Source organism: Mustela erminea, chromosome 3, assembly GCF_009829155.1.
Source record: "Mustela erminea isolate mMusErm1 chromosome 3, mMusErm1.Pri, whole genome shotgun sequence".
NCBI classification, from domain to species: domain Eukaryota; kingdom Metazoa; phylum Chordata; class Mammalia; order Carnivora; family Mustelidae; genus Mustela; species Mustela erminea.
The window spans coordinates 3,982,680-4,004,711 of record NC_045616.1 but is presented as its reverse complement, the minus strand read 5'-3'; the positions used below and the strand labels follow the sequence as shown (position 1 = coordinate 4,004,711).

Here is a 22,032-nt window from a genome sequence, read left to right as displayed (position 1 = left end):
ATGTTCATGCACACAAAACACACTCTCACACACACGCATGCAAACACAACCACACGTGCACACAATCACACACACAACACACTCACCCACATGCATGCACACACAACCAGAAATCCACACATTCATGCACCACAACACGCTCACATACACACATGCACACACATGCACACGTTCACACACACAACACACTCACACATGCATGCACACACAAGTACACATGCACACATTCACACACGCAACATGCTCGCCCACACATGCACAATCACACATGCACACGTTCACACGCACAACACACTCACCCACGCACATCCGCAGACACAACCATAGTGCACACATTTGCACATACACAACATGCTCACACACGTGCATGCACAACCACATACACACCACACATGCACACTTCAAACACACAGGTTCACACACGTGCATGCAGACACAACCATACATATCACACGTGCACATGTTCACACACACATGCACATACAATGATACATACACACATTTACATACAACACTCACTCCCACATACATGGACACACACCACACATATACCATGCATGCACATCTTCATGTACACACACAACACACTCTCACCCATGCATGAACACACAGCCACACATGAACCACACACATGTTCACACACCCTCACAAATGCACACACAACCACACACACCACACATGCACACATTTGCACACACACACGCTCACCCATGTGCATGCACACACAACCACATATGCATCATACATGCAAATGTTCAAACACATAACACACATGCATGCACACACAGCACATATGTACCACAGATGCACGTGTTCACAAACACACATGCCTACACACATGCATGTAGCACACAGCACATATGCACCCATGTGCTCACAGGCACACTCGTGCACACGCATAACACGTGTCACACACGTGCACACAACACACAGAGACATGCAGGTCCCTTCATGCACATGTACACTTCACATGCACGTGCGCATTCATGCACATATATACACTCATGCCCACATGCACACACACTCAAACCAAACCAGATCAGTGTAGTCCATCTGTTTTCCTTCCCTGCAAAGGTAATAGCATGGCCAAGGAGAACAGCCTGCGGCTTGCCAAATCTTAGCCCCAGATTGTCACCATCCACTGCCTTCTCCTACAGTAACACAAAGCAAGCTATGAAAGGACCCCTCCCAGGGGCTATCCTTTCCCCTCTGCCATGCCCACCCCTGAAGGGAGGGCAGGCCATCCTTGGCCACCCGTGGCCTCCAAACCTACATAGGAAGGCCTGGAGTGCAGGGCTGAATGCCCGAGGTCGCCCAGAGCAGGGTCCGCCCAACTCCCAGGACAGCCTCACCGCGGGCAGCAAGCCTGGCTACAGACATCTGGCTCCCAGAAGCCCTGAAGGCAGTGACCAGACACAACCTGCTTTACTACTTGAAAAACAACAACAGCAACATCCCTCTTGATTTAGTGGTTTCAAACAACAAAGCAGATCAGGCAAAGAGGTTAGCAGGAGACACCAGGGGAAGGGAGGAAAGGGGCCTTCCAGACCGGGCTCCGCCAGGAGTAGGGGGAGCCGCAGCCTGAGACAGGGCAGGGATGGACAAGTAATAATTATATATTAGTTAAATAAAAATAATTTAAAAGTCACCGCTATCACTCCCGAGAGAAGCGCTCCATGTCAGAGGGGACCGGAGGGAACCTCCCCACCCCCGTATACGTGGGTGGCTGGGCTGTCTCTCTCCTAGTGGTTTGACTCTCTAAGCCAGTGGTGGAGCAGGACAGCCCACAGGCAGCCGCACAGGGACCCTGTGTGGTCACAAAGGTGCACCTGCTGCTCCTTCGAGGGAGCCCAGAGCAGGGAGGGTCGTCGCTCTGCAGTAACTGGCCTCTTAGGGATGGACAGAGTTTGGAAAGCATTGTACAATGCTCTCAGGTCAGGGGGTGGGGGCGGACAAAGGGGATGCAGGGGCCAGACCAGGGCCACTGCCCACCTCTGGGACTCTGGAGGGGGGACAAAGGGCAGAGACAGCCAAGTCAGCCAATGTCTGGGCTCCTGCCACCATGTGCCAAGTGTGCTGAGGGCCGCAGCCCATGGGCTCTGCCCCTACAGTTGCAGACCCCTCACCCGGTACGCACAACCTCCACCCTGCAGCAGCTGGGCCGGGCCAGACCGGGGGCTCAGCCCCTGCAGATGTAGACACCTCCGCGCTGCACGCACAGCCTCTACCCTACAGCAGCCGGGCTGGGTCTGACCGGGGGCTCAGCCCCTGCAAGTGCAGACACCCAATGCTGCACGCACAGCCTCTACCCTGCACCAGCCAGGCCGGGCCGGACCGGGAGCTCAGCCCTTGCAGGTGTAGACCTCCTCACGCTGTGTGCACTGCCTACACTCCACGTAGCAGCACCAGCGAACCTGGCACTGGCAGGGCCGTGTCACCACCCGACTCTGTGTGTTGTGGCCACGCCCACAGCAGATGCTCTCACAGTTCTTCTCCCGGTGGCACCTGCGACCGGCGGTCCCCGGAGAGAAACGGCTGGCCAGGCAGAAGCTGGGCGAGTCATCCAGGTGCACGAGCTCTGGTGTGCGGGGCAGTGGGTCGCCGCCGCCTGTCCCTGCCGCCCGGCCCCGAGGCGGAGAGATGGCGCCGGCTTCGCCCGTGGCCTCGTTGGTGGTGCTGCCCACCTTGAGTGCCGTCTCGTACTTGTGTTTTAGGCGTTTGCCCACTTCGTGGAAGGGCGCCAGCTGCCGCCAGCATGTCCGCACGGTGCAGGAGCCCGATACTCCGTGGCACTTGCATGTGGTCTCCACCCCGGCCTTGATTACCTGGGGGTTGGGGAAGGGAGCTGGGCATGAGGGCCACACTGTGAAGCCAGGAACAGCCCATGCAGATGACCGGCTCTCCTAGACCCAGCCCCACCTGGGGGATCACCAGGCTACCCAGCTCATGTGTCTGTCTGTCCCCCTCTCCTCCAAGCCACAGGTGGCCCAGGGCAGAAGTCCTCCATCCTGTACTGTGACCTCCAGAGTGGAGGCCTCCTGTGCAGACAGTCCCTCCCTGCATCCAGGGCTGCCCTCTGCAGGGGCTGAGCACGCCACCCCTGTCGCCCTGCTAGCAACACCGCCCCAGAACTTCCCAGTCTGGTGTCAGCAGCCTGCTTCCTGCAGAAGGGAGGACACATGAGTTAGCTTGTCCACCTGGTAGAACTGGCCACTAGATCCTCTGGGTTGGCCCAGAGAGGAGGAGCAGCACCCCTACCTCCACATGTGCACGCGCACGTGCGCGCACACACACACACACACGCATGCACGGCTGCCTGGAGGGGCCTCCTGCCTGACCACCCACACTGGGGTCTCTGGCAGCAGAGAGGGGAGGCCCTCCCCAGTGGGGCCTATCCTGAGACAGGCCAGAGCTCCCACGCTACCCCCAGGGAGGGCCGGCGGCGGGCTTGAGGGGGATTAGGAACGTAGCTGCCCTCTGGCCAGGCAATACAAGAGTCACATTTAATGACACTTTGCTGAGAAACCCGGACAAATTTAATTAAAACGCTGCTTACCCAGGCCCCGCAGAGCTAATGGAGCACTTTCCATATCCTGACTTTTCATTAATAGTTTACAAAGGAGAGAACTCCAAAGAAAAGAAGTAGCCTTGCCTTGGGGATTTAATCTGCTCCCACCCCTCTCCGGAGGGCAGAAGGAGGAACAAGGGCTCCGAAGAAAAAGGGGGAAATTGATTCTTTAATGAGTGCAGGACTCAGACCTCTGGTTTCTCAATAAAGAGAGGCTCAGACCCGGGCTGGCTCTAATTACCTCACCCCTCCCAGGCTAGAGCTTCACATCCCAGGGGCTGCCTGGTGAGCACGTGGAGCCTCAAGGCCGGGCTGTACGGGGACTACGGGGATGGGCATTCTGTCCCCAGGCCTCCTCTGCTGCTGTGGGCCCCTAGGGGCTGAGGGGCTATAGGGAGGGCAGAGGATCGAGGGGAGCCAGGCACCGCACCCCCAGACCCAGCCTGCTGGCTGCCCACTGGCTGCCCGCAGCCCCCAGAAGGACCCAACCCCCATCCCACGAAAGAACGCAGCTGCAGCTAGTCATCCCTGTAAGACCAGGAGCCTCCTGGGCAGGAACACTTGGAGAGCCCCGAAGGCAGAGGCCACAGTCCCGCGCCCCACATCCCCCTCCATACCCCTCCGCGCCCCACCCCTCTTGCCTTCACACCCACGAGGTTGTTGTGGAAGTCCACGCGGGCTCTCAGATCTTTGCTCGACCGCCGGCCCAGGAACTCCTTGACGAACTTGCTGCTGTACTTGAGGTTGTCCCCACAGCCCCCCCACTGCCAGGCCTCACGGTTCTCCAGGTCTGGGGCCTCGTCACAGGTGCAGCGCTCCATGCGGCCGGCGCTGCACGCCTTCGCCAGAGCGTGTGTCAGGCCCGCCGAGGAGATGGCATACAGGAAGGCGGTCTCCTTGAAACCTGGGAGGTGGGTGGGGACGCAGGGACCTTAGGGCCTGTGAGGCCATGGAAGCACCCCCACCTGACCCAGGTGTGGCCAAACCGCGGCAGGTCAGCTGGAGCCCTGAACCCTGAGCACAAGCAGCATGCACGGAAAGGGTCCTCGCTGGAGTTCACCTTGGCTGGGGGCGTACCTGCCTGGACTGCCTTGCACACCTGCAGGGAGGAGGCACTCCGTGTGCCCGGGCCCAGAGTGGGGTGCAGGAGAGAGGATTCAAAGCACACGGAGATCTAGGCTCTACTCAGGGACCAGCGACCTCATCTTTCTGGGTCTCCCACCCACCAGACTGGCTGCGGGCCTTGGAGAGCCCCATCCTGCCTGCCCTGGGCCTCAGGTCTCCAGTTTTTAAATGAGGCTGTTGAGAAGCTCTAATCAGAATCCCAAGGACACAGGAGAAAGAAGGCTCCATCCTCAGGGCAGCAGCTGGACCTCTGCCCCTCCTGCCCAGCCGCTGGGCATCAGTCACCACCAAGTGGCAAGAGCCATCAAAGCTGCCAAAGCTGCGCAAAGGTTTCCTGCTGCCAGCAACTGGTCCCCGAGGAGGAGCTTGGCTGGAGGCGGGGTAGGAACCGGGCAGGGTAGGGTTAGGGGTTGGCCAGGAGGGAGGGGCAGGCCAGGTGAAGAAGACTAGAGGGGGCGGTTTGGGGAAGGGGCAGGGCCAGGAGGGAGGGGCGGGGCAGGAGACAGACTAGGCACATCTGGAAGCAGGGAGGAGCAGGACAGAGGAGCCAGATGGGAGGAGCAGGGCAGGAAGAGGTCCTAGCGGCAGGTACATGGGGTCAGGAGGAGGGAGGGATGGGTCAGGATGGAAGGGCGAATCAAGTGGAGGAGCAGCCGCGAGGGAGTGGGGCAGGAGGACAGTCAAGCCCTGCCATGTCTTCACCGCACCCCCAGGTCCCCTGGGGCCAGCCAGAGGCACAGAGACTCCAGGGACATCCTACTACGGAGCGCCTTTCGCGCACTCACCCCGCTTGAGCAGGCTGGCCCGGTAGCGGCCCTCCAACGTGCAGTTCCAGCGCTCGAACCGGAACTGGTACTGGCACTCCAGCGCACTCATGCTGACCGCCTCCACCAGCGTCTCGGCCACGCCTGGGTCTCTGCGGCACATGCGCCTCTGCTTGCGCTCCAGCTTCAGTCGGTCACACGCCTTGTAGTGTGCCTGGGCGGCAGCCTCAGGCTCCAGGGTCAGTGGGAGAATGGTCAGGGGCTCGCTGCCTGTCAGCCTGGGCACAGAGAAGCTAGGTTGAGGGCCGCCACGTGCACACACACACACACACACACACACACACATACATACACACGATGTGCTCCAAGGGCCAGGAAGGGTGCAGCAGCCCAGGCCACAAGGGAACCACATCCAGCACACCCACCTGCTCTTCTGCTTGCTCACCCAATTGGACTGTGCACGCTCCAGGACCCCCACCCTCTGCTGACCCCAGATGGGAAGGCCCAGACCCATCACAGCCCTGAAGCCTCTTGGAGAGGGTCTCCGGCAGCCTGTTAAGATGCCCCTGCAGGTCCCAGTGGGGCTTTCTGGAACTCCTGGGCCACTGGGCACCTCCCAGGGGAACCCAGGCCATCTCCTGGTTCTCCTGCAGCTCCACCTCTCTCCTGTGAGCCAGTCACGTGCTCTCAGGCTCCTCCAAGCCCTGTTTCTTGTGTTTCACCCAGGGATGGACTGGTCCTGACCTCCCGTCAGTGCTCTGACCCACAGATCTCAGTGGTCCCCCACAGGTGACACCACATCTGGCTCTAGGCACACCCCTGCCCAGCCCCGGCCAGACCCTTAACCCTCAGGAAGGATGGGTGCCCAGCTAAACCCTCCCCCAACATGAGCATCACAGGAAGCAAGCCTCCCCATCCCAGCCAGCCAACCCGGAGCAGCCAGGGGTGCCAGGCATTCCCTGACACTTAACCCCACACCGTGCCCCATCCCTCCTCTTGCTGCACCTCTAAAACCCCTCAGGGGCATGGTTGCCACTGGGCAGGCTCCCACAGGCTTTCTACAGCTCCCTCCAACCCCAGCCTGCAGCAGACCAGGGCTTGTGGCACACCACAGCAACAACCCTGCAGGCAAGGCTCCCTGAGGACTCCCTGGGCTCCTGGCTTCCAAAGCTCTTCCATTCTGGGCTAGGCCTGGGGTTTGGAGTCAGGAGCAGGGAGGCAGGTGGGAGAGACACACACACCGTGAAGGGTAAAGCCACAAAGGCAGGTCTGAGGGCAGTGATGGACACAGAGGGAAAGACCGATGTCTCCCACCCTCTTCACACTCAGATGCAATGTGCACCCTGAGAAGACCCACCCCAGGCTTTGGCCCTGCTACCCAGGGGTGCTCTGAGCCAATGTGGCACCAGTGAGCTCTGAGGGGTTGAGCAGAGAGCTGCAGGGGAGCGGGGCTCCAACTAGCCCTGGAGACTAGAGTGCTGGTGAGAAGAACCCAAGACGGGTTCCTACAGACCTTGCAGAACACATGGCTCGGAGGTCCAGCTGCTGCACCATGACCAGCATGGGTGTGGGCTGAAGGAGAAGCTCCAAAAGTCCCCAAGGCACAGGCAGGCCTCATGTGGGCAGCAAGGCCTTCGGGAAGAAGGTGTCTCTGAGCTCAGAGCTAGGACACTGGGCTGGAAAGCAGCTGGTAAGGGAGGAGGCAGTGACCTGCACCCCCAGTTCCTATCCCAGGTTTTGGGCTTCATGCCCAAGGGCACAGGGATGCAAGAGGGGTCCACATCAGGCAGCGTGGTAAGGCTTCAGGCCCACTGGAGCTCAGACAGCCACAAGGACAGGGACAGCTGCCGAGCTGGGCTAGAGGCAGGCAGGGGTTTGAGGACCCGCAACAGAGGCTGGAAGAGCCGCTCTCCCTACACAAAGGCAGCTAACATGGGCGAGACTCGTCCCCAGACAGGAATGTCAACAGCTGTGCCCAGACTGCTGCCGCTGCGCATCGGCAGTGCCCTAGCCTACAAGCTGCCCGTCCCCCAGACTAACTCTCCGAGGTTAGCCCAGCCTCAGGCTGGGAGCAAGACAGTCCTGCAAGGCCCCCCGGGGGCACCTGGGGCTGTGCTGGTTAAGGCAGGGTGGGTGTGGACAAGTGGAGGGGGTGACCCTGTGTCCCAACTGCACCCAACTGCATGGCCCGTGTCCATACCCCATGCCCAGGGACAGCCTGAGTCCACACCGCAAACCTGGGGATAGCCACTTCCACACCGCATGCCCAGGGACAGCCGGCATCCACACTGAGGCCGGCCTCTGCCCCAGGCCCCCGTCACTGCTGCGGTGTGCTCCACCGAGGGTAGCCCCGAGCTACAGTGGCAGAGGACAGAGCCACATGGAGGTGGTGGTTGTAAGCAGGCAGACGGTACACAGGGTACGGGGAATGGGGTGGCACCCAGGACCAAAACCCAAACAGGGACAGAAGCCTACAGGAGTGTGGGGGAAGGAAAGAGGTTCACAGAGCGCTCAGAGCAGGGCATGCTCTGTGAGGGAGGCTCCGGCAGTACACCTGACCTTCTCAAAGGGCAGGGGATTAAAGGAAATGCTGCAACTGGGATCCCAGACCTGGAGCCAACTTCCTTCCTGTGTGCGAGTGTGCATTTCCAAGGGGTGGTGCACCTGCCCATGGGGTACACACAGTGGCTTCCCGGAAGGGATTGCGAGCCTCCCCCCAACTCAGAAACACAACATCAAGCCAGGTGGGATTTTTCCCTCCTCATAGGAGTACAGATTGGGACTGCTATGCACACGGGAAAAGATATTCCCCCACGGCCAAAATTCTGGACTAAACGTCTCCAAAGCTCGCCTACCGATGCTCTTTCTGGAATTACATGCTACAGACAGATCTCTGTAACCCACAGAAACCGATGTCGCTTCCACAGTGCCCACCACTGGCCATTACATGAGATCCCCAGAGGCGGGAGCCTAGGGCCTGGCGGAACAGATGGGCCCTCTGTTCCGTGGAATCCTTGCAGGGGCCAGAAAGTCCCAGCCAGCTGCCCCGGGGGCTTGTGGGCACGGGTCAGCCCTGGACCCAGGAAGCCTGGGGCAGAAGAAGTACCCTCCTGTTCCCAAGGCCTGTGAGCTTGTCAAGGGTATGTGGGACCATGTGGCCTATTCCAAACAGCAGCGCTTTGCATACAGCCCCTCGGCCCCACATGTCAGACTGTGGGGGTCATCGTCTGACTGTGGGCCCACATCTGGAGGCTGCACCTTCCAGCCCAGAGAACGCCCCTGCCCAGCTGCCCACCCCACACCAGCACACCTGACTCCATCCAAAACCCCGCCCCTGGCTGTCTGGCCCAGGGTGGGAAGACAGGCACACAGGCAGCATGCAGAGGAGCAGAGCCTGGGTAGGTCGCCCACAGACAACAGCCCCTCAGTGGGCGGGCAGCAGGACCCCCCATCCCTGCCCCATCCAGCTGCCCTCAGCCAGTGCGGGGCCATTCCCAGGATGGCATCCCAAGCAGGTCTAAGAGGCAGCCCAGAGGCTTGGGACAGGTATTATCAAAAGACCGGGTGTTACACGTCACTCATGAATGGCTGAACGCTGCATCAAGGACTAATGATGTACTCCAGGGACTAGCGGGACAGAATGATAAAAAAGAGAAAAGATTAATAAATTTGGCTATATCAGAAGTAAAGAAAAACCAAAGACAGAGTGATGGAGGGGGAGCCGGGCAGCAGGGCTGGTAACGCAGCCCTCCCTCCAGCACCTGCGAACCTTCCTACGAGCTCCGAGGACAGTGCTCTGATTCCTGTAGTGACTGCACAGGCACAAACCTATCTGGACAGCATGGGGTTCCCCTCGCAGCGTGTCCCCATAAACACAAGTTCCGTCCTGGACAACTTCCTTCCGCACATGCCCCTTCTTCCACTGCACTTGGAAACCCGCGTCTGCTGAAGTGAAACAGCTGCCTTCTCCTCAACGACAGTATACCTGCACTCCGTCCACGGGAGCCAGCATCCGCATTCCGGGTGGGGCAGCACCCAGGGGGCCCTGGCTTCACACTGCCCCGCAATGTCACTGCAGCCTCACAGCAGCTACTCTAGGCTTTGCCCTGGGCCGGTGGTTCACAACCTGCTGTGTGACTGGGGCCTGTCCTGAGGGCACAAGCTGGCTCTGCACTGGCTTACAGGTCCTGGCGCCCACCAAGGCCCACACTGTCCGGGTGTCCCGGAGCCCGCCCAAGGCTCATGCTCCCTAGAGGTCAAGGCTCATACCCGCCACGGGTTTTCTGCAGAGCTAGAGTGAGTCTATGGCAGTCCCTCCTACCACTCTCCGGGTTCTTTGGGCAGATTCCGCACCTGTGGTCCACCCCATGTTAGTCAGTGCCAGATTCCAGGAGAGATGATGTGTCACCCCCAGAAGTAAGACCAGTCAGAGGCAGCTGGCCTTCGCACGCACTGCGCCCGTGCCGTGATCACCGCTGACGGTCTTCAGATGCGCTGGGACCCGCCGTGTGGTCTTCTGAGACACAGAGCTGCTTTATCCTCCTCTGTCCCAGGCCGTCCTGCTTGCCTTCCTGCCACAGTGAGGGCCTCGTGAGCCACAGTGGAGTGTTCCAACAGCCGCCCAGGGCCCAGTGCCCTGTCCCTGGCCCTGCAGCGCCATCCAGTGAGCTTCTGGGCAGGCAGGCGCCATGTGGGACAGAAACATGGGCACCAGTCCTGGGAGCAGGGACCGTGCCCCCTCCCTCACCCCCACTGCCCAAACTCACATCTATGCCTCCCAGACCCAGTCCAAGGGAGACAGGGACACCCTGCACGTGGGCGAAGCACCAGAGGCCAGAGACAGGGAATGTGCCCTATTGTCATAGGACAGACCCACTCCCATCCCGCCTGAAGGATCACGTGGCATCACGTGGCATCACGTGGGTTCAAATGAGTGTGGCAGCGGGCATCCCTGTCTGACTTCTGGTCTTAAAAGGGAAGCTCTGGTCCACTCAACAACAAGCCTGAGGTTGGCTGGCTGTCTTCTGGGCCCCACAGCAGGTTAAAGGAGCCACCTCTGCTTTCTGTTCCCTATGAGCTTTCCAAAACATACAAGCCAATGTCGAAGGTCATTAGATGGGGTCCCTGCCTCTACTGGCACGGGATTTTTCTACTTTAATCTGCTAAAACAAGGAATTCCACTCCCTTGCCTTCCCGAGGCTGGACACTCACGTGCCTCAGCCGGGAGGGGCTTGGCCTTCCTCTGTGCAGCTAGCCATAACCCTAAGATGTCGTATCTAGGCCTTCCGCATCTATGTTTGCAATTTTCTCTTCCGTGCTCATCCTGCCAGGGGTCAGTGCCTCAGAGAGAATTAGTTTGTTAAACCGCCTAGAAGACTGGTCAGATTAGAATCACATCTTCTTAACTTCTTGGTAGAACTCGGCATGAAGCCTGACCTTTTCTGGAAAAGATCTCCCTTCTGATCCGATTACTCTTCTTTTTTTTCTTTTTCCTTCTTTTTTCCAAGCAGCTTTATTGAGATATAATTCCCACACCGTAAAATCACCCATTTAAGGTCTATAGTTCAGGGGTTTGCCGTATATTCTCAGATATGTACAAACATGGCCATGGCCGATTTTAGGGCATTTCATGGTCTCAAAATGACATGCACCACTTTAGCTCCTGGTCCCAGCCCCTGGCCAGCACTAATCCACTTTGTCTCTGAGGTCTGCCTGCCCTGCACATTCTGCACCCAGGGAACCAGGCGGAGTGTGGTCTTCTGTGACAGCACCCTCACGCCAAGAACACCCTGTTTTCGGAGAGCACCTGTCTGCTGAATGTGGGTGCCTCATTCCTTTGCGCATCAGATGCTACCCCACTGCGTGGGCACACTGTGTGACACTCAGCCATGCTCCAGGCCTGCCCTGAAGTCATCCACACACCTCTGTGCAGGCGCGTCTGCAGCTCTCATGGGTGATCGCCCCATCCAGCTCGTCAGGTCTGCCCATGCGGGCACCCCTTCATCTCTAACGCAAGGGGGTTCTTTCCTCACTTCTGTGTCCTTCCTTCTGCTTTCTCTGGGTTTAGATCCCTGCTCTTTGCCTCAATCTGTGACCTACAGTTGCTGAGGGCTTCCAGGCTCCTCTGCACTTCTCAAATATGCATTTCCTCAAATTCCTCAAATATACTCCTACGGCACTTGCCTCAAAATCAGATCACCGTGTGGAGCCCAGGTCACAGCCCAGGGTTCACCGTGCAGAGTCCAGGTCAGAGCTCAGGTCACCGTGCAGACACGGGGTCAGAGCCCAGGGGTTACCATGCAGAGCCCAGGTCACAGCCTGGGGGTCACCATGCAGAACCCGGGTCATAGCTCGGGCACAGCCTAGTAGTCACCATGCAGAGCATGGGTCACAGCTCAGGTTGCCATGCAGACCTCAGGTCACCATGCAGAGCTCAGGTCACAGCCCAGGGGTCACCATACAGAGCCCGGGTCACAGCTCAGGTCACTGTGCAGAGTCTAGGTCACAGCACGGGCCACCATGCCAAGCTCAGGTCATTGTGCAGACCCTGGGGCACAGCACAGGGGTCACCAGGCAGAGCCCAGGTCATGGCTCAGGTTACCATGCAGACCCTGGGGCACGGGTCAGGGGTCACTGTGCATTGTGTTGGTCACAGTCAGAGGTCATCGTGCAGAGCCCAGGTCACAGCTCAGGTCACTGTGCAGAGTCCTGGTCATGGGTCAGGTCACCGTGCAGACCCCAGGTCATGGTCAAGTCGCCATGCAGACCCTGGGGCATGGCTCAGGGGTCACTGTGCATTGTGTTGGTCACAGTCAGAGGTCATCGTGCAGAGCCCAGGTCATGGCTCAGGTCACCGTGCAGATCCCAGGTCATAGTCAGGTTGCCGTGCAGAGTCTGGGTCATGGTCAAGTCATCGTGTAGAGCCCAAGTCACAGACCAGGTGGTTGTGCAGAGCCTGGGTCATTGTCAGGTCACAGTCAGATCTCCATGCAGACCCCAGGTCACAGTCAGGTCATCTTGTAGAGCCCAAGTCACAGCTCAGGTCACTGTGCAGAGCCCGGGTCATGGCTCAGGTCACTGTGCAGACCCCAGGTCAGGGTCAGGTTGCCGTGCAGAGCCCGGGTCATGGTCAGGTCACGGTGCAGAGCCCAGGTCATGGTCAGTTCACTGTGGAGACCCCGGTCACAGTCAGGTCACGTGCAGAGCCCAGGTCACAGACCAGGTGGCCATGCAGAGCCTGGATCATGGTGCATCTTTCTGCATCTTTTCTCTAGCTTTGCTCTCTGCCTTACAGTCCACTGAGTTGGTGTGTTATGTCTTCATTCTCCTGCATTCTCTATGCTGATGTCTTGTCTGTGTCTCCTGGACCCAGTGATCAGACCTACGACCCCACTGCAACCCAGATGCATGCAGCCACACAGCTGGGGTGTGTCCTCCACTGTCTGCTGGGCCTGCCCGCTTTGTTTCTGTTCCTCCTGTCCTGCCTCATGTTGGGTTGTTTCTTGCTATCCCCTCTCTGCCCCGCAGTCTGAAGTTGCATGTTTCCGTATCCTCCATGGCTGCCTCACAGGATCGCGTCTGGGAGGCATCCCCTGCAGGTCCCCAGCCAGCCACTCTGTAGTCCGTGGCCAGACTGCCCGTCCTGAGAGATCATCTGTGTGTGTTTGCCCAGCCTCTGCTCTTACAGTGCTTCATTTCAGGCATCTCACCGGTCTGGTTCTGGATGTTCTGGTATGATTTCTGCGTTTTCTGCTCAGGGCTCCTCAGGGCCTCCCGAATCCCGTAGGTGCCACCGATCAATTCTGAGAATTGCAGAAAATGCTCAGCTTGGCCATTGTCAGATGGGAGCCCTGTCCATGCGTCCCCAAATCCGGCCTCTAGCCTCTGTGGAGGCGTGCAGGCACCCCACGGGCCACACTCAGGGTAACCCTCTGCTGCCCCATCTTCCAACCTCGCTCGTGCTCTTCAGCTATTTCTAATCTGCTTTCAAATGGATCGACAAGTCACTCATTGCCCGGAGTTCCACTCAGTTTATCCAAACCTGCTGGGTCAGTTTTGCGGTCTCTTACTCCTTGCAGAAATTGCAGGCTTATCTCAACTCCAGAAAGAACAGCACAGCAAGAACCTGCATTAGGCCTGTGACACTCAGCTCACAAGTGTGCGGTCGTTCCTGATGAGGCCCACAGGGGCATCTCCATGCATGCCCATCCACCCACAACCCCTGAATTAGGCTGGTCACTGAATGCAAGAGGAAGAAGAGAAGGCCCCCAAATTCATACCCTCTGGGAGTATGGAATGCACCCTGTTTGTGGGTGTCATTAAGGTAAGGATCCTGGGCACAGCTGCCCCAGACTAGGTTCTGTGACCAGCCCACAGCACCTCTGAGGAGACCCCACCCCGGTCTCCCCAGGAGTGAAAAGAACCCAGGCAGGAGAGGCACAGCCATGTTGAGGAGCCTGTGTCCCTCCGTGGGCCAGGCCGGAGACCGCCATGCGTGGCGGCCTGGGGATGGAGATGTCCTTGTCCTCAGGCCCACATGGCCCAGGCCCCAGAGCTCTTGCTCCTTCCCGCTTTGCAGCAGGGACAGATTCCAGCAGCACTTCCTCCTGCCAACAGACCCAGCCACCCCAAGGGCCATCCTGCCCACAAAGCCAGCTCCCTGGGCTGGGCGGAGGGAATAGAGGCTGGAGTTCCAGAAGCCACAGCACCCTGCCAAGGAAACCTCAGCCCCACCAGACAGCATTTAATTTCTGTGTGAATCTAATTCAAAACAAATTCCAGTGCAGAGAAACTGGTTGTGAGATTAACCCTCCATCCGCCTGAGTGCTGGCCGATCTCACCAAGCATGCAAGACGCGGGGCTGCGTACACCACCAGAGGCTGGGCCCTCCCTGTGGGCTCCACAGTCAGTGGGGGCCCAGACACGCCAAGGAGGAAGCAGGAGCCACGGGCCATGGCGAGCAAGGTGGGAGGACGGCCCAGTGGCAACGACAGGCCAAGCAACCCTGTGTCTGTGACAGCTGTCACCTCCATCAGCTGGGAGAGCCCGGGCCCAGACATTCCTGGGTACCCCCTCCCTGCTCCCTCATGGACGGGCTGTGTCCATGCGGCTATAGCAAACCTGCAGATTGAGTGTTTCTGGGGAGCTCCTGGCTCAGGCTGGGCCAGCTTGGGGGTCAGCCGGCGGACACAGGACTCAGCCACACCCAGCAAAATCCAATGCACAAGGCCTGATGTCTGCGAGTCCAACCCCAGGCCCCTGTTTGTGGGTGTCATTAAGGTAAGGATCCTGGGCACAACCCCCAGACCCCAGGTCCAGCAAACCCCTGGGACCCCAGACCCAGCAAACCTCCTGGGATCCCAGGCCCTGGAGGCTGCTGGCCAATAGGCCTCTTTCTGGAGCAGGGAGTGGAATGCCGTGGGTACCCAGGGGGGCTGAATGGGACCCCAGATTCATGGACAGTGAGGGGAGAAGACGGGGAGCTGTGGCCTCACAAAGGAACAGGAGCAGTGGACTGCATGGCCCCAGGCCTCACCGACAGCACAGGTCCCCGCGAGTTGTCACGGGGAGGGACAGGCAAGACGTGGGGCAGGCGGAAACTGGAGAAGCCGCCAGGAGCGTCACCCCATGACCACCTCCCGCACACCCAGCTTGGACAGGGATGCCAGGACAGACACTGGGACAGCCCAGACGGACATCCCGCCCCAGGGTGGCCTGGGCGGCTGCAGCAACTCTGTCTGTCCAGGAGGAAGCTGGCTCTGACGTGCTCTGATCTGGGAGCCCCCGACGGCCTCTCGTCCTGGGCCAGACCACTTCCCTGGCTGCGTCTACCTCAGGTATCGCTAAGAAAAACAAACGCAGCTTGAGGCTTGCCGTTTTCCATTCCCTCGTCCGGCTGCTGGTCCCGAGGAGCTGGGCCTGCCAGCTGGGCGGCCGGGTTTCCTCCTGCGGCCAGGGGCGCCAGGCCAGCCAGGAACCTCGCTGGGAGGGGCAGGGGAGGACGGTGGGCCGGGCCCATGGGTCACGGAGCTGGGCGGTCAGCACGCCACCCAGGTTGGCGCTGCCGTCCCGGGGAGGCCCCTGCCCAGCCCACCTGCCTCCCACCCAGCCTGCAATGTTCTTTCCTGGGGGGCCCCTGCCGAGCCCACCTGGCCCCCCACCCAGCCCACCCTGGGGAGGCCCCTGCAGGAAGACACTGCTGTTCGCACCCAGCCGGGGCCACAGGCCCCCACCTCCTGCACCCATACCAGGGGTGCCCCAAGCCCTCCACCCATATCCCTGCCCTGGGAGCTCCACAGGGGTCCTCTACCCCTCAGCACATGCCCTCAAAACCCGTCTGACAGGCCAGACAGCAGGGTGGGGCGGGTGCAGCTGAGCAAGTAAGGGCCTGGGGTGGGGAGGGGGCTAGCCAGCTTGGTGAAGGAGCCAGCAGACCCCACACAGGGCTCCCGAGTCCAGAGTGAGGGAGCAGAGGAACAACAGGATCCCCCATGGGCCTTAGGCACACCAACCCAGGGCAGCTTGGACGAGAGCTCTGGTCTCACTAGAGGTAGACGGCAGGTAGGCCACGGCTGGCTTTCTGGAGGAGGGGACAGCTGGGACCAACCCTCGACCAGCGGGAGGCTGACAGCCCACCAGAGGCATGCGGCAACCATGGGTCCAGCCTTGCCCATGTACCAGACAACCAGGCCTCCCAGAAACCCAGCCGTCCTGCTGAGCCAGGCAGGGCCCTACAAGGGCACCCGCGCTGCCCACTGGGACAATGCACAAAGGGAGCCCATGCCCTCCAGGATTAAGTGGGCCTGGTGCTGGCCCTGCTGACAGGTGTCATGTTTCTGCGGCCAGGAAAATCAAACCAGACCCCTTATCGGCTCATCTCAGTCCCACGGGAGGAATCGCGTGCGTGCATTCTTTTCCAGGAGAAAAGTTACCCACACACTTCTCCTTTTGTCCTCTACATGGGGGGGGTGGGGCCTGGGGGTAGTCAGCAAGCAGCGCCCTGGGCCAGGGCCACCCTGGGAGCCCAGACAGGGTCCTACCAGTGCTCTGGGCACAGTGGCAAGGACGGGGCCGAGATTAGGCCAGCTGTCCCCCTGTCCAGACAGCTGCCGGCTGTGGTAGGACATCTGCTCCCACAGCTGAGGGGGGCCAGGTGGCCGTGGCTTCCTCCTCACCTCAGGCTCTCCATGAAGCCTCGGGAGGCCTCCAGCCCAGGGGCCTGGTCTAGGCTACAGCCAAGCACCTGCCCCTACTTGCTTCTGTGCTGGGGCGGGGGGGGGGGGGCGGGGGACAGGGAGGAGGGACAGACTCTACCAAGCAGAGAGACGGGGCACATCTCCATCCTTGCCTACCTGCTCCCTCCACCCGCCTCCCCATGTCTGTCAGGGCCTGGGGTCCAGGGCTCTCCATGCTCTCCCTCCTCACCTCACATCCCCCCTTGCACCACTCCGAAGGCTCCCCACAGGGCCACTCTCCGCTGGCCACCCAGCTGCCCTGGATACTGCAGAGAAGTAGAAGGCCCTTGCCTGAACCTGCACTTCCCCTCAGCTCCTGGTGCAGGGCCACACTCCCCCAGAGCCCCAGGAGCTCTCCACAGCGTCCCCAGCAAATGCTGGCCTGAGGCGTCACAGGGCTGCTCCCAGCAGCATGTGCGTGCTGAGGACAGCATCTGCCCAGACTGCTAAGTCTCCCACAGCTCACTGTTCCACCACCCACCAGGAGGTCCCCGGGGACACCTTCCCCTCTGCTGGTGCCTCCCTAGCCCCACCACAAGAGGCTGACCTCCCTCACTGGGGAGCCTGATCCCCCAGCCCCCCACAGGCCAACCATGCCCAGGCTGCCTCCTCCAGCCCTGGAGCCCCTCCTGCCTTCCCCTCCAGGGACCAACGGGCTCCCCTCCTCTCCGGGCCACACAGGACGTGCAGCCAGGTCCCAGGCTTATATAGCAGGCGCCCCACACCCCGGTGCTGACCCCACAGGCACAGCCACCCCCATCAGACAGCAGTGCCTGAGGGCAGGGCCAGGGACGCCTCCTGTGCAAGTGCCTAGAGCCCCTGACCAGGCCTCCAGATTGGGCCCCAGCAAACAGACGGCCTCCTGCTCCACACAGTCATGCTGGGGCCCAAGTCAGAGGACGACACACTAGGAAGGCTCACACGAGTTGCCTGTGCACGCAGCTCTGGGAGACACACTGCCGGCTGGCAGCTCAGCCTGTCCGCTGTCCGATAATAAATCCACATAAATAAAGAGCTCTTACAAATCAGCACAAAGACCCACAACCCAGCCAAAAGCTGGGCCCAGAAATGGAGCAGAGATTTCTGCAGAGAAGAGCTACAGATGAACAGTATGTCACCAGTCAGCAGGGAAAGGCAAACCCATCAGGGAAGGGCACAGTGAGATGCCACCCCATGCCTGCAGAACGGCTAGAATAAAAAGCAAAACCAAACCCAAAGCCAGAGACAACGAGAGCTGGTGGCTTTGTAGAGAAACTGGACCGCCGCTGCAGGGCTGATGGGCATGCATGACGGCAGCCAAATCGTGTCCTGGGTTCTTGGAAACAGAGACAGTCACCACGGGACCCAGAATTCCACCTCTTGGGATCACCACACAGGAAAGCGTGTCCACCAATGCTCATGGCAGCGTGACAAGGGCCTAATGGTGGAACCCAGCCAGGCATCCGTCAACAGAGGCCCGAAAAAAAGAGATGGTTCTGTGCCCACACAGTCGGACATCCACCCAGGCACAAAGGGAAAGGCACACAGGCGCTTGCTATGACTTGGATGGGTGCTGGCTGACATGAGCCAGCCACGAAGGCCACAGGCTGTAGAACTTCGCTTATGCACCATGTCCAGAACAGGCAAACCCACAGAGACAGAAAGTGGCTTAGCGGTTGCCGGGGGCAGGGTGGGGGCAGGATGTGAGGTTTCTGGGGTGATGGAACACTCTGGAATGAGATAGTGGTGCTGGCCAGACCCCTTGCAGAAGGACCAGAAACCACAGAACTGCATTCCCTAACAGGGCGCACTGACGGGATAGGAGTTCTGTTTCAGTCACAGACAGAACGGGGGCCTGGAGCACCAGAGCTGCCTTTCAGACTGGTTCCGAGTGCCCCCCCAACCCTGCACACTGATGTCTGGCCTGGCTGGCGGGGGGGGTCCCTCCGTGGCCATGCCCGCTGCAGCCTCCTCCAGACAGACCTCTTCCCCAAGCCAGCCCACAAAGTTTCCCATAGAAGGTGGGGTGCTGGGACCAATCCCAAGAAAGGGTCTCAGGGCTCATCATAGCCTTTCCTAGTTCTTGGGCGGTGACCGATGTTGGAAGACTGAGGCCTCCGCCCCCCATCCCCACCCACCGCCGGCAGTCCCTGGAGGCAAGTGTATTGGCTTGGGTGCCTCTGCTGGGGCTGGCTTGGCACATGTGGGATCTCTAAGCAAAGGGCCCTGTGGGACCCACTCTGCTGGACCCAGTCCCTGGCTCCATGCTTGGGGGAGTTGCAGGGCGCCTCCCCCTGGGTTCAGGGACCCCCTTCCTGAGCAGACATTCAGCCTCCACAGACACCCCTCCCTCCCTTGGCTGATTTGGCTCCCCTCTAATACCAGAGGCAGGGCCGGGTGCAGGCCAAGCTTTCAGCCCACCCAGGCCCACAGGGCATGGGGAGGTGGGGGCCTGAGTCTATTTCCCAAACTCGCCAGACCTTGGGCCAGCCCCTTGCTGCGGGGAGCCAGGCAACCCCTCCTTCCACGAGGGCATCAGGCCAAGCTGTCTAGGCCCCTGGAGAACCAGATGGAAACGCCACCTGCTAATCACACCACCAAGAAGCAGGGCCAGGCCCTGGAGGAAGAGGGAAGAGCCCCTTCCCCGTGGCCAGGAAGCGGCCTGGAGGGTCTTGCCTAGTGGCCAGAGGCGGAGAGGGCAACAGGAGTAGGGCAGCTTGAGTTGCAGCCTCTTTGAGGGGGCAGGGAGGGCTCCCGCCGCCCACGTGACACCACCCCCACCCCCCAGCCCAGGCCAGCCTCTCTCAGTTTCTGGGTTGTAACAGGAGCTGCTCGGCCTGCTGGGGAGCCTCCGTGCCAGGCAGAGCTTTCGGAGAGGGGGAAGGGAGAAGAAGGGCCTGACTCCCAGGTCCCAGCTCCTTCCTCCTGCTCCTTCTGCACTCCAGGTTGGGAGGGAAGCCCCCAGTCCCAGCCCTGCCCTGCCCGTCCCACCTTGGGCCATCTCCTTCCCCCAGCCCTCCAGCTCCTGCCACTTTGCTAGGCCAGGAGGAAGGGCCCCAGACCAGAAGGGCTGGACCTCCACACACAGACCGATTCCGAGCACATCTTGCCCCCTCCTCTATTTCTGGGTCTGGTTCCACCTTGGGGATCCCCTCCCAAGGCGTTTGCTGGGTAAGGACCCCTCCAGCACCGGGTTCCTGCCCTTCTCCACCCGGCCAGCTGGCACCAGGCCTGCCCCTGCTCCAGAACCTCTGTCCATCACACGGATCCCAGCTCCCCTGCCTGGTGCCGGCAGTGGACTGGTCCCTGGAGCAGCAGGTCCGCCTCCTGTGCTCTGCACAGGACAGCCTTTGGGGCCAAAGTGCTGGGCCAGAGAGCTGGCCAGAGGGGTCCCAGGGGCACCAAGCCCTCCCTGCATTCCCCTGCATGCCCACTAGTTGCAGGGCAGACCTCAACGACTTCTCCAGAGGGGCAAAGCCCCTCTGCTGCCCGAGGTGAGGGTGGGGGGTGGGGTGTTGGGAGCCAAGGAGCCAGGACCCACGACCCCTACCTTCCCTCTGTGGGCTGGCAGCAGGCAGACCCACAGAGCAGACAAGCCAGGGTGTGTCTGAGGCCTGGTGAGCAGACCCTAGGCTGGGCCGGCAGAGCAGGAAGGCACAGCTGGCTGACAGGCTGCCGTGACTCACCGTGGACCTGCGGCCAGACGGCCACCCTCTGACCCTCCCTCTGCCCGCGAGGGCGAGGCGAAGCCTGCACAGATGGCGTGCAGAGGCGTGCCAGCCTCTGCACAGCCCAGGCCCCAGGCAGGGCTGGGCCCACAGCCGGAGCCAGGAGAGGGCAGCCGGGTGGGGTCTCCAGGGGAAGGAGACACGGAGCTGACCCTGGAAGACGACCCAGGAGAAAGGAACAGAAGGAGAAAGGGGGGGGAAAGAAAAACACAAAGGGAAAGTTTCCCATGAAAATATTTTATTTTCTTTGAGAACAGGATACACCTGCAGGGCTCCTCGCCCAGTGGCCTCTCCCCGCCCTGGCGGTGGCATATTTCTGGACCGACGGGGCCCTCTGCCGGCCAGCCGCTGCGCGACGGCGCCGGGGCCAGGGGCGAGGGAACAGGTGACGGGCAAAGGGCCGCGGCCGGGAGCGGCACCGGGAAGCCCAGGGCAGGGACCCGGGCTCGGGGCTGGGCCTCGGCTCCCGGGGCGGCGCCTGGGCGGCGGGAGCGGAGGCTGAGGGGCCTAGAGGGCTGTCCGCGCCGGGCCAGCCCCGACTTCGGGGTGCCCATCTGCGTGACACAGTCAGAGAGGGTCCCCCAAGGGCTCTGGGCTGGACATCCCAAATCTAGGAGACAGGGACGAGGAAGGCCAGAAAAGAACGGCGGGGAGCGACGCGCCGAAACCACGCAAACTGCTACTACGGAGAGCGGAGAGCGCGCGGGGCAGCGACCCCTGAGACCGCGGGGGACCGCGTTCACAGCCCCCGCCAGGCCCTGCGCTCTAGGCCGGGTCCCACAGAAGCGCTCCCGCGGGCCGGGGCCAGAGCGGGCATAAGAAGCAAAGCGCAAGAAAAATAAATTCCTCCAGCTTGGTTCCCCCCCCCCCTTTGGGGCTCAGTGCAAGGAACATCTGGATTTTGTACGTATTTTTTTGTTGTTGTTAAATTAACTTCTCGAGGAGAGAAAGGAGGGGTAAGCTGCAAGGGTGGGTAGGGGCGGGGGGAGGCTTCAGCCGTTCCCCCAGAACTCGGCGGCCTAACAGAGCTCCCGGACCAGACTTGGTCCCCGAGCTCCAGGGAGCTCCGCTCACGGGCGCGTCGCGGCGAAGACGACTCCGGGGTCACGGAGGACCACGACCCTGTGCCAGCCCGTCAGGGCCGCCGGCCCCTCTCCCCACGCAGCGCCGCGAGGACACTGACCCGTGGACGGAGCGCCGCGCATGCCGCCAACAGCGCCCGGCACCCCGCGGCCCGCGCACCTGGGCCGCCCACCCCGCGTCCCATCTCCGAGCCGCCCGCCCGCCAGCCCGCCCGCCGGGCCGCCGAGGCACCTACCCGAAGTAGGCGGCCGAGGGGCGCAGCGCGGCGAGCAGCAGCGTCAGCGCGAAGGCCGCGGCCAGCCAGCGCGCCAGCAGGGGCCCATCCAGCATCTTGCCGCGCCTCGGCGGCTGACCATCGCGCTCCCGGCCCCGCGCAGGGTGCCCCGCAGCCGCCGCCCTCTTATAGCGCCCGGAGCCCCGGGCCGGGGGCGGGGCGCCGGCCAGCTGGGCCCGGCCCGCCCGCGCCCAAGGAGGGGTCACGCCGACGGCAGGGGCGGGCCGAAACCCGAGCCGAGCGCACCGCCCCTCTGCGCCGCCGCCCGGCCCTTCGG

The 22,032-nt window shown here is 61.1% G+C and overlaps 1 protein-coding gene across 4 annotated transcripts; it reads right to left on the bottom strand.

The window, feature by feature from the left end:
* Positions 1-716: 716 nt before the first annotated feature.
* On the bottom strand, positions 717-21,956 carry WNT9A (Wnt family member 9A). Of its 4 annotated transcripts, XM_032335137.1 has the most exons (6): positions 21,717-21,777; positions 13,167-13,259; positions 9,811-10,028; positions 5,479-5,735; positions 4,210-4,472; positions 717-2,825 (listed from the first exon to the last, which is right to left on the bottom strand). In XM_032335137.1, exons 4-6 carry the CDS (start codon positions 5,618-5,620, stop codon positions 2,343-2,345), a joined length of 888 nt encoding a protein of 295 aa, XP_032191028.1. In that variant the 5' UTR covers positions 5,621-5,735; positions 9,811-10,028; positions 13,167-13,259; positions 21,717-21,777; the 3' UTR covers positions 717-2,342. The 4 variants fall into 4 exon arrangements, with proteins under 4 accessions (XP_032191028.1, XP_032191027.1, XP_032191026.1 ...); XM_032335136.1 differs by lacking the exon at positions 13,167-13,259 and having other exon boundaries at positions 21,717-21,790; XM_032335135.1 differs by lacking the exons at positions 9,811-10,028; positions 13,167-13,259 and having other exon boundaries at positions 4,222-4,472; positions 21,717-21,956.
* Between the last annotated feature and the right edge of the window lie 76 nt (positions 21,957-22,032).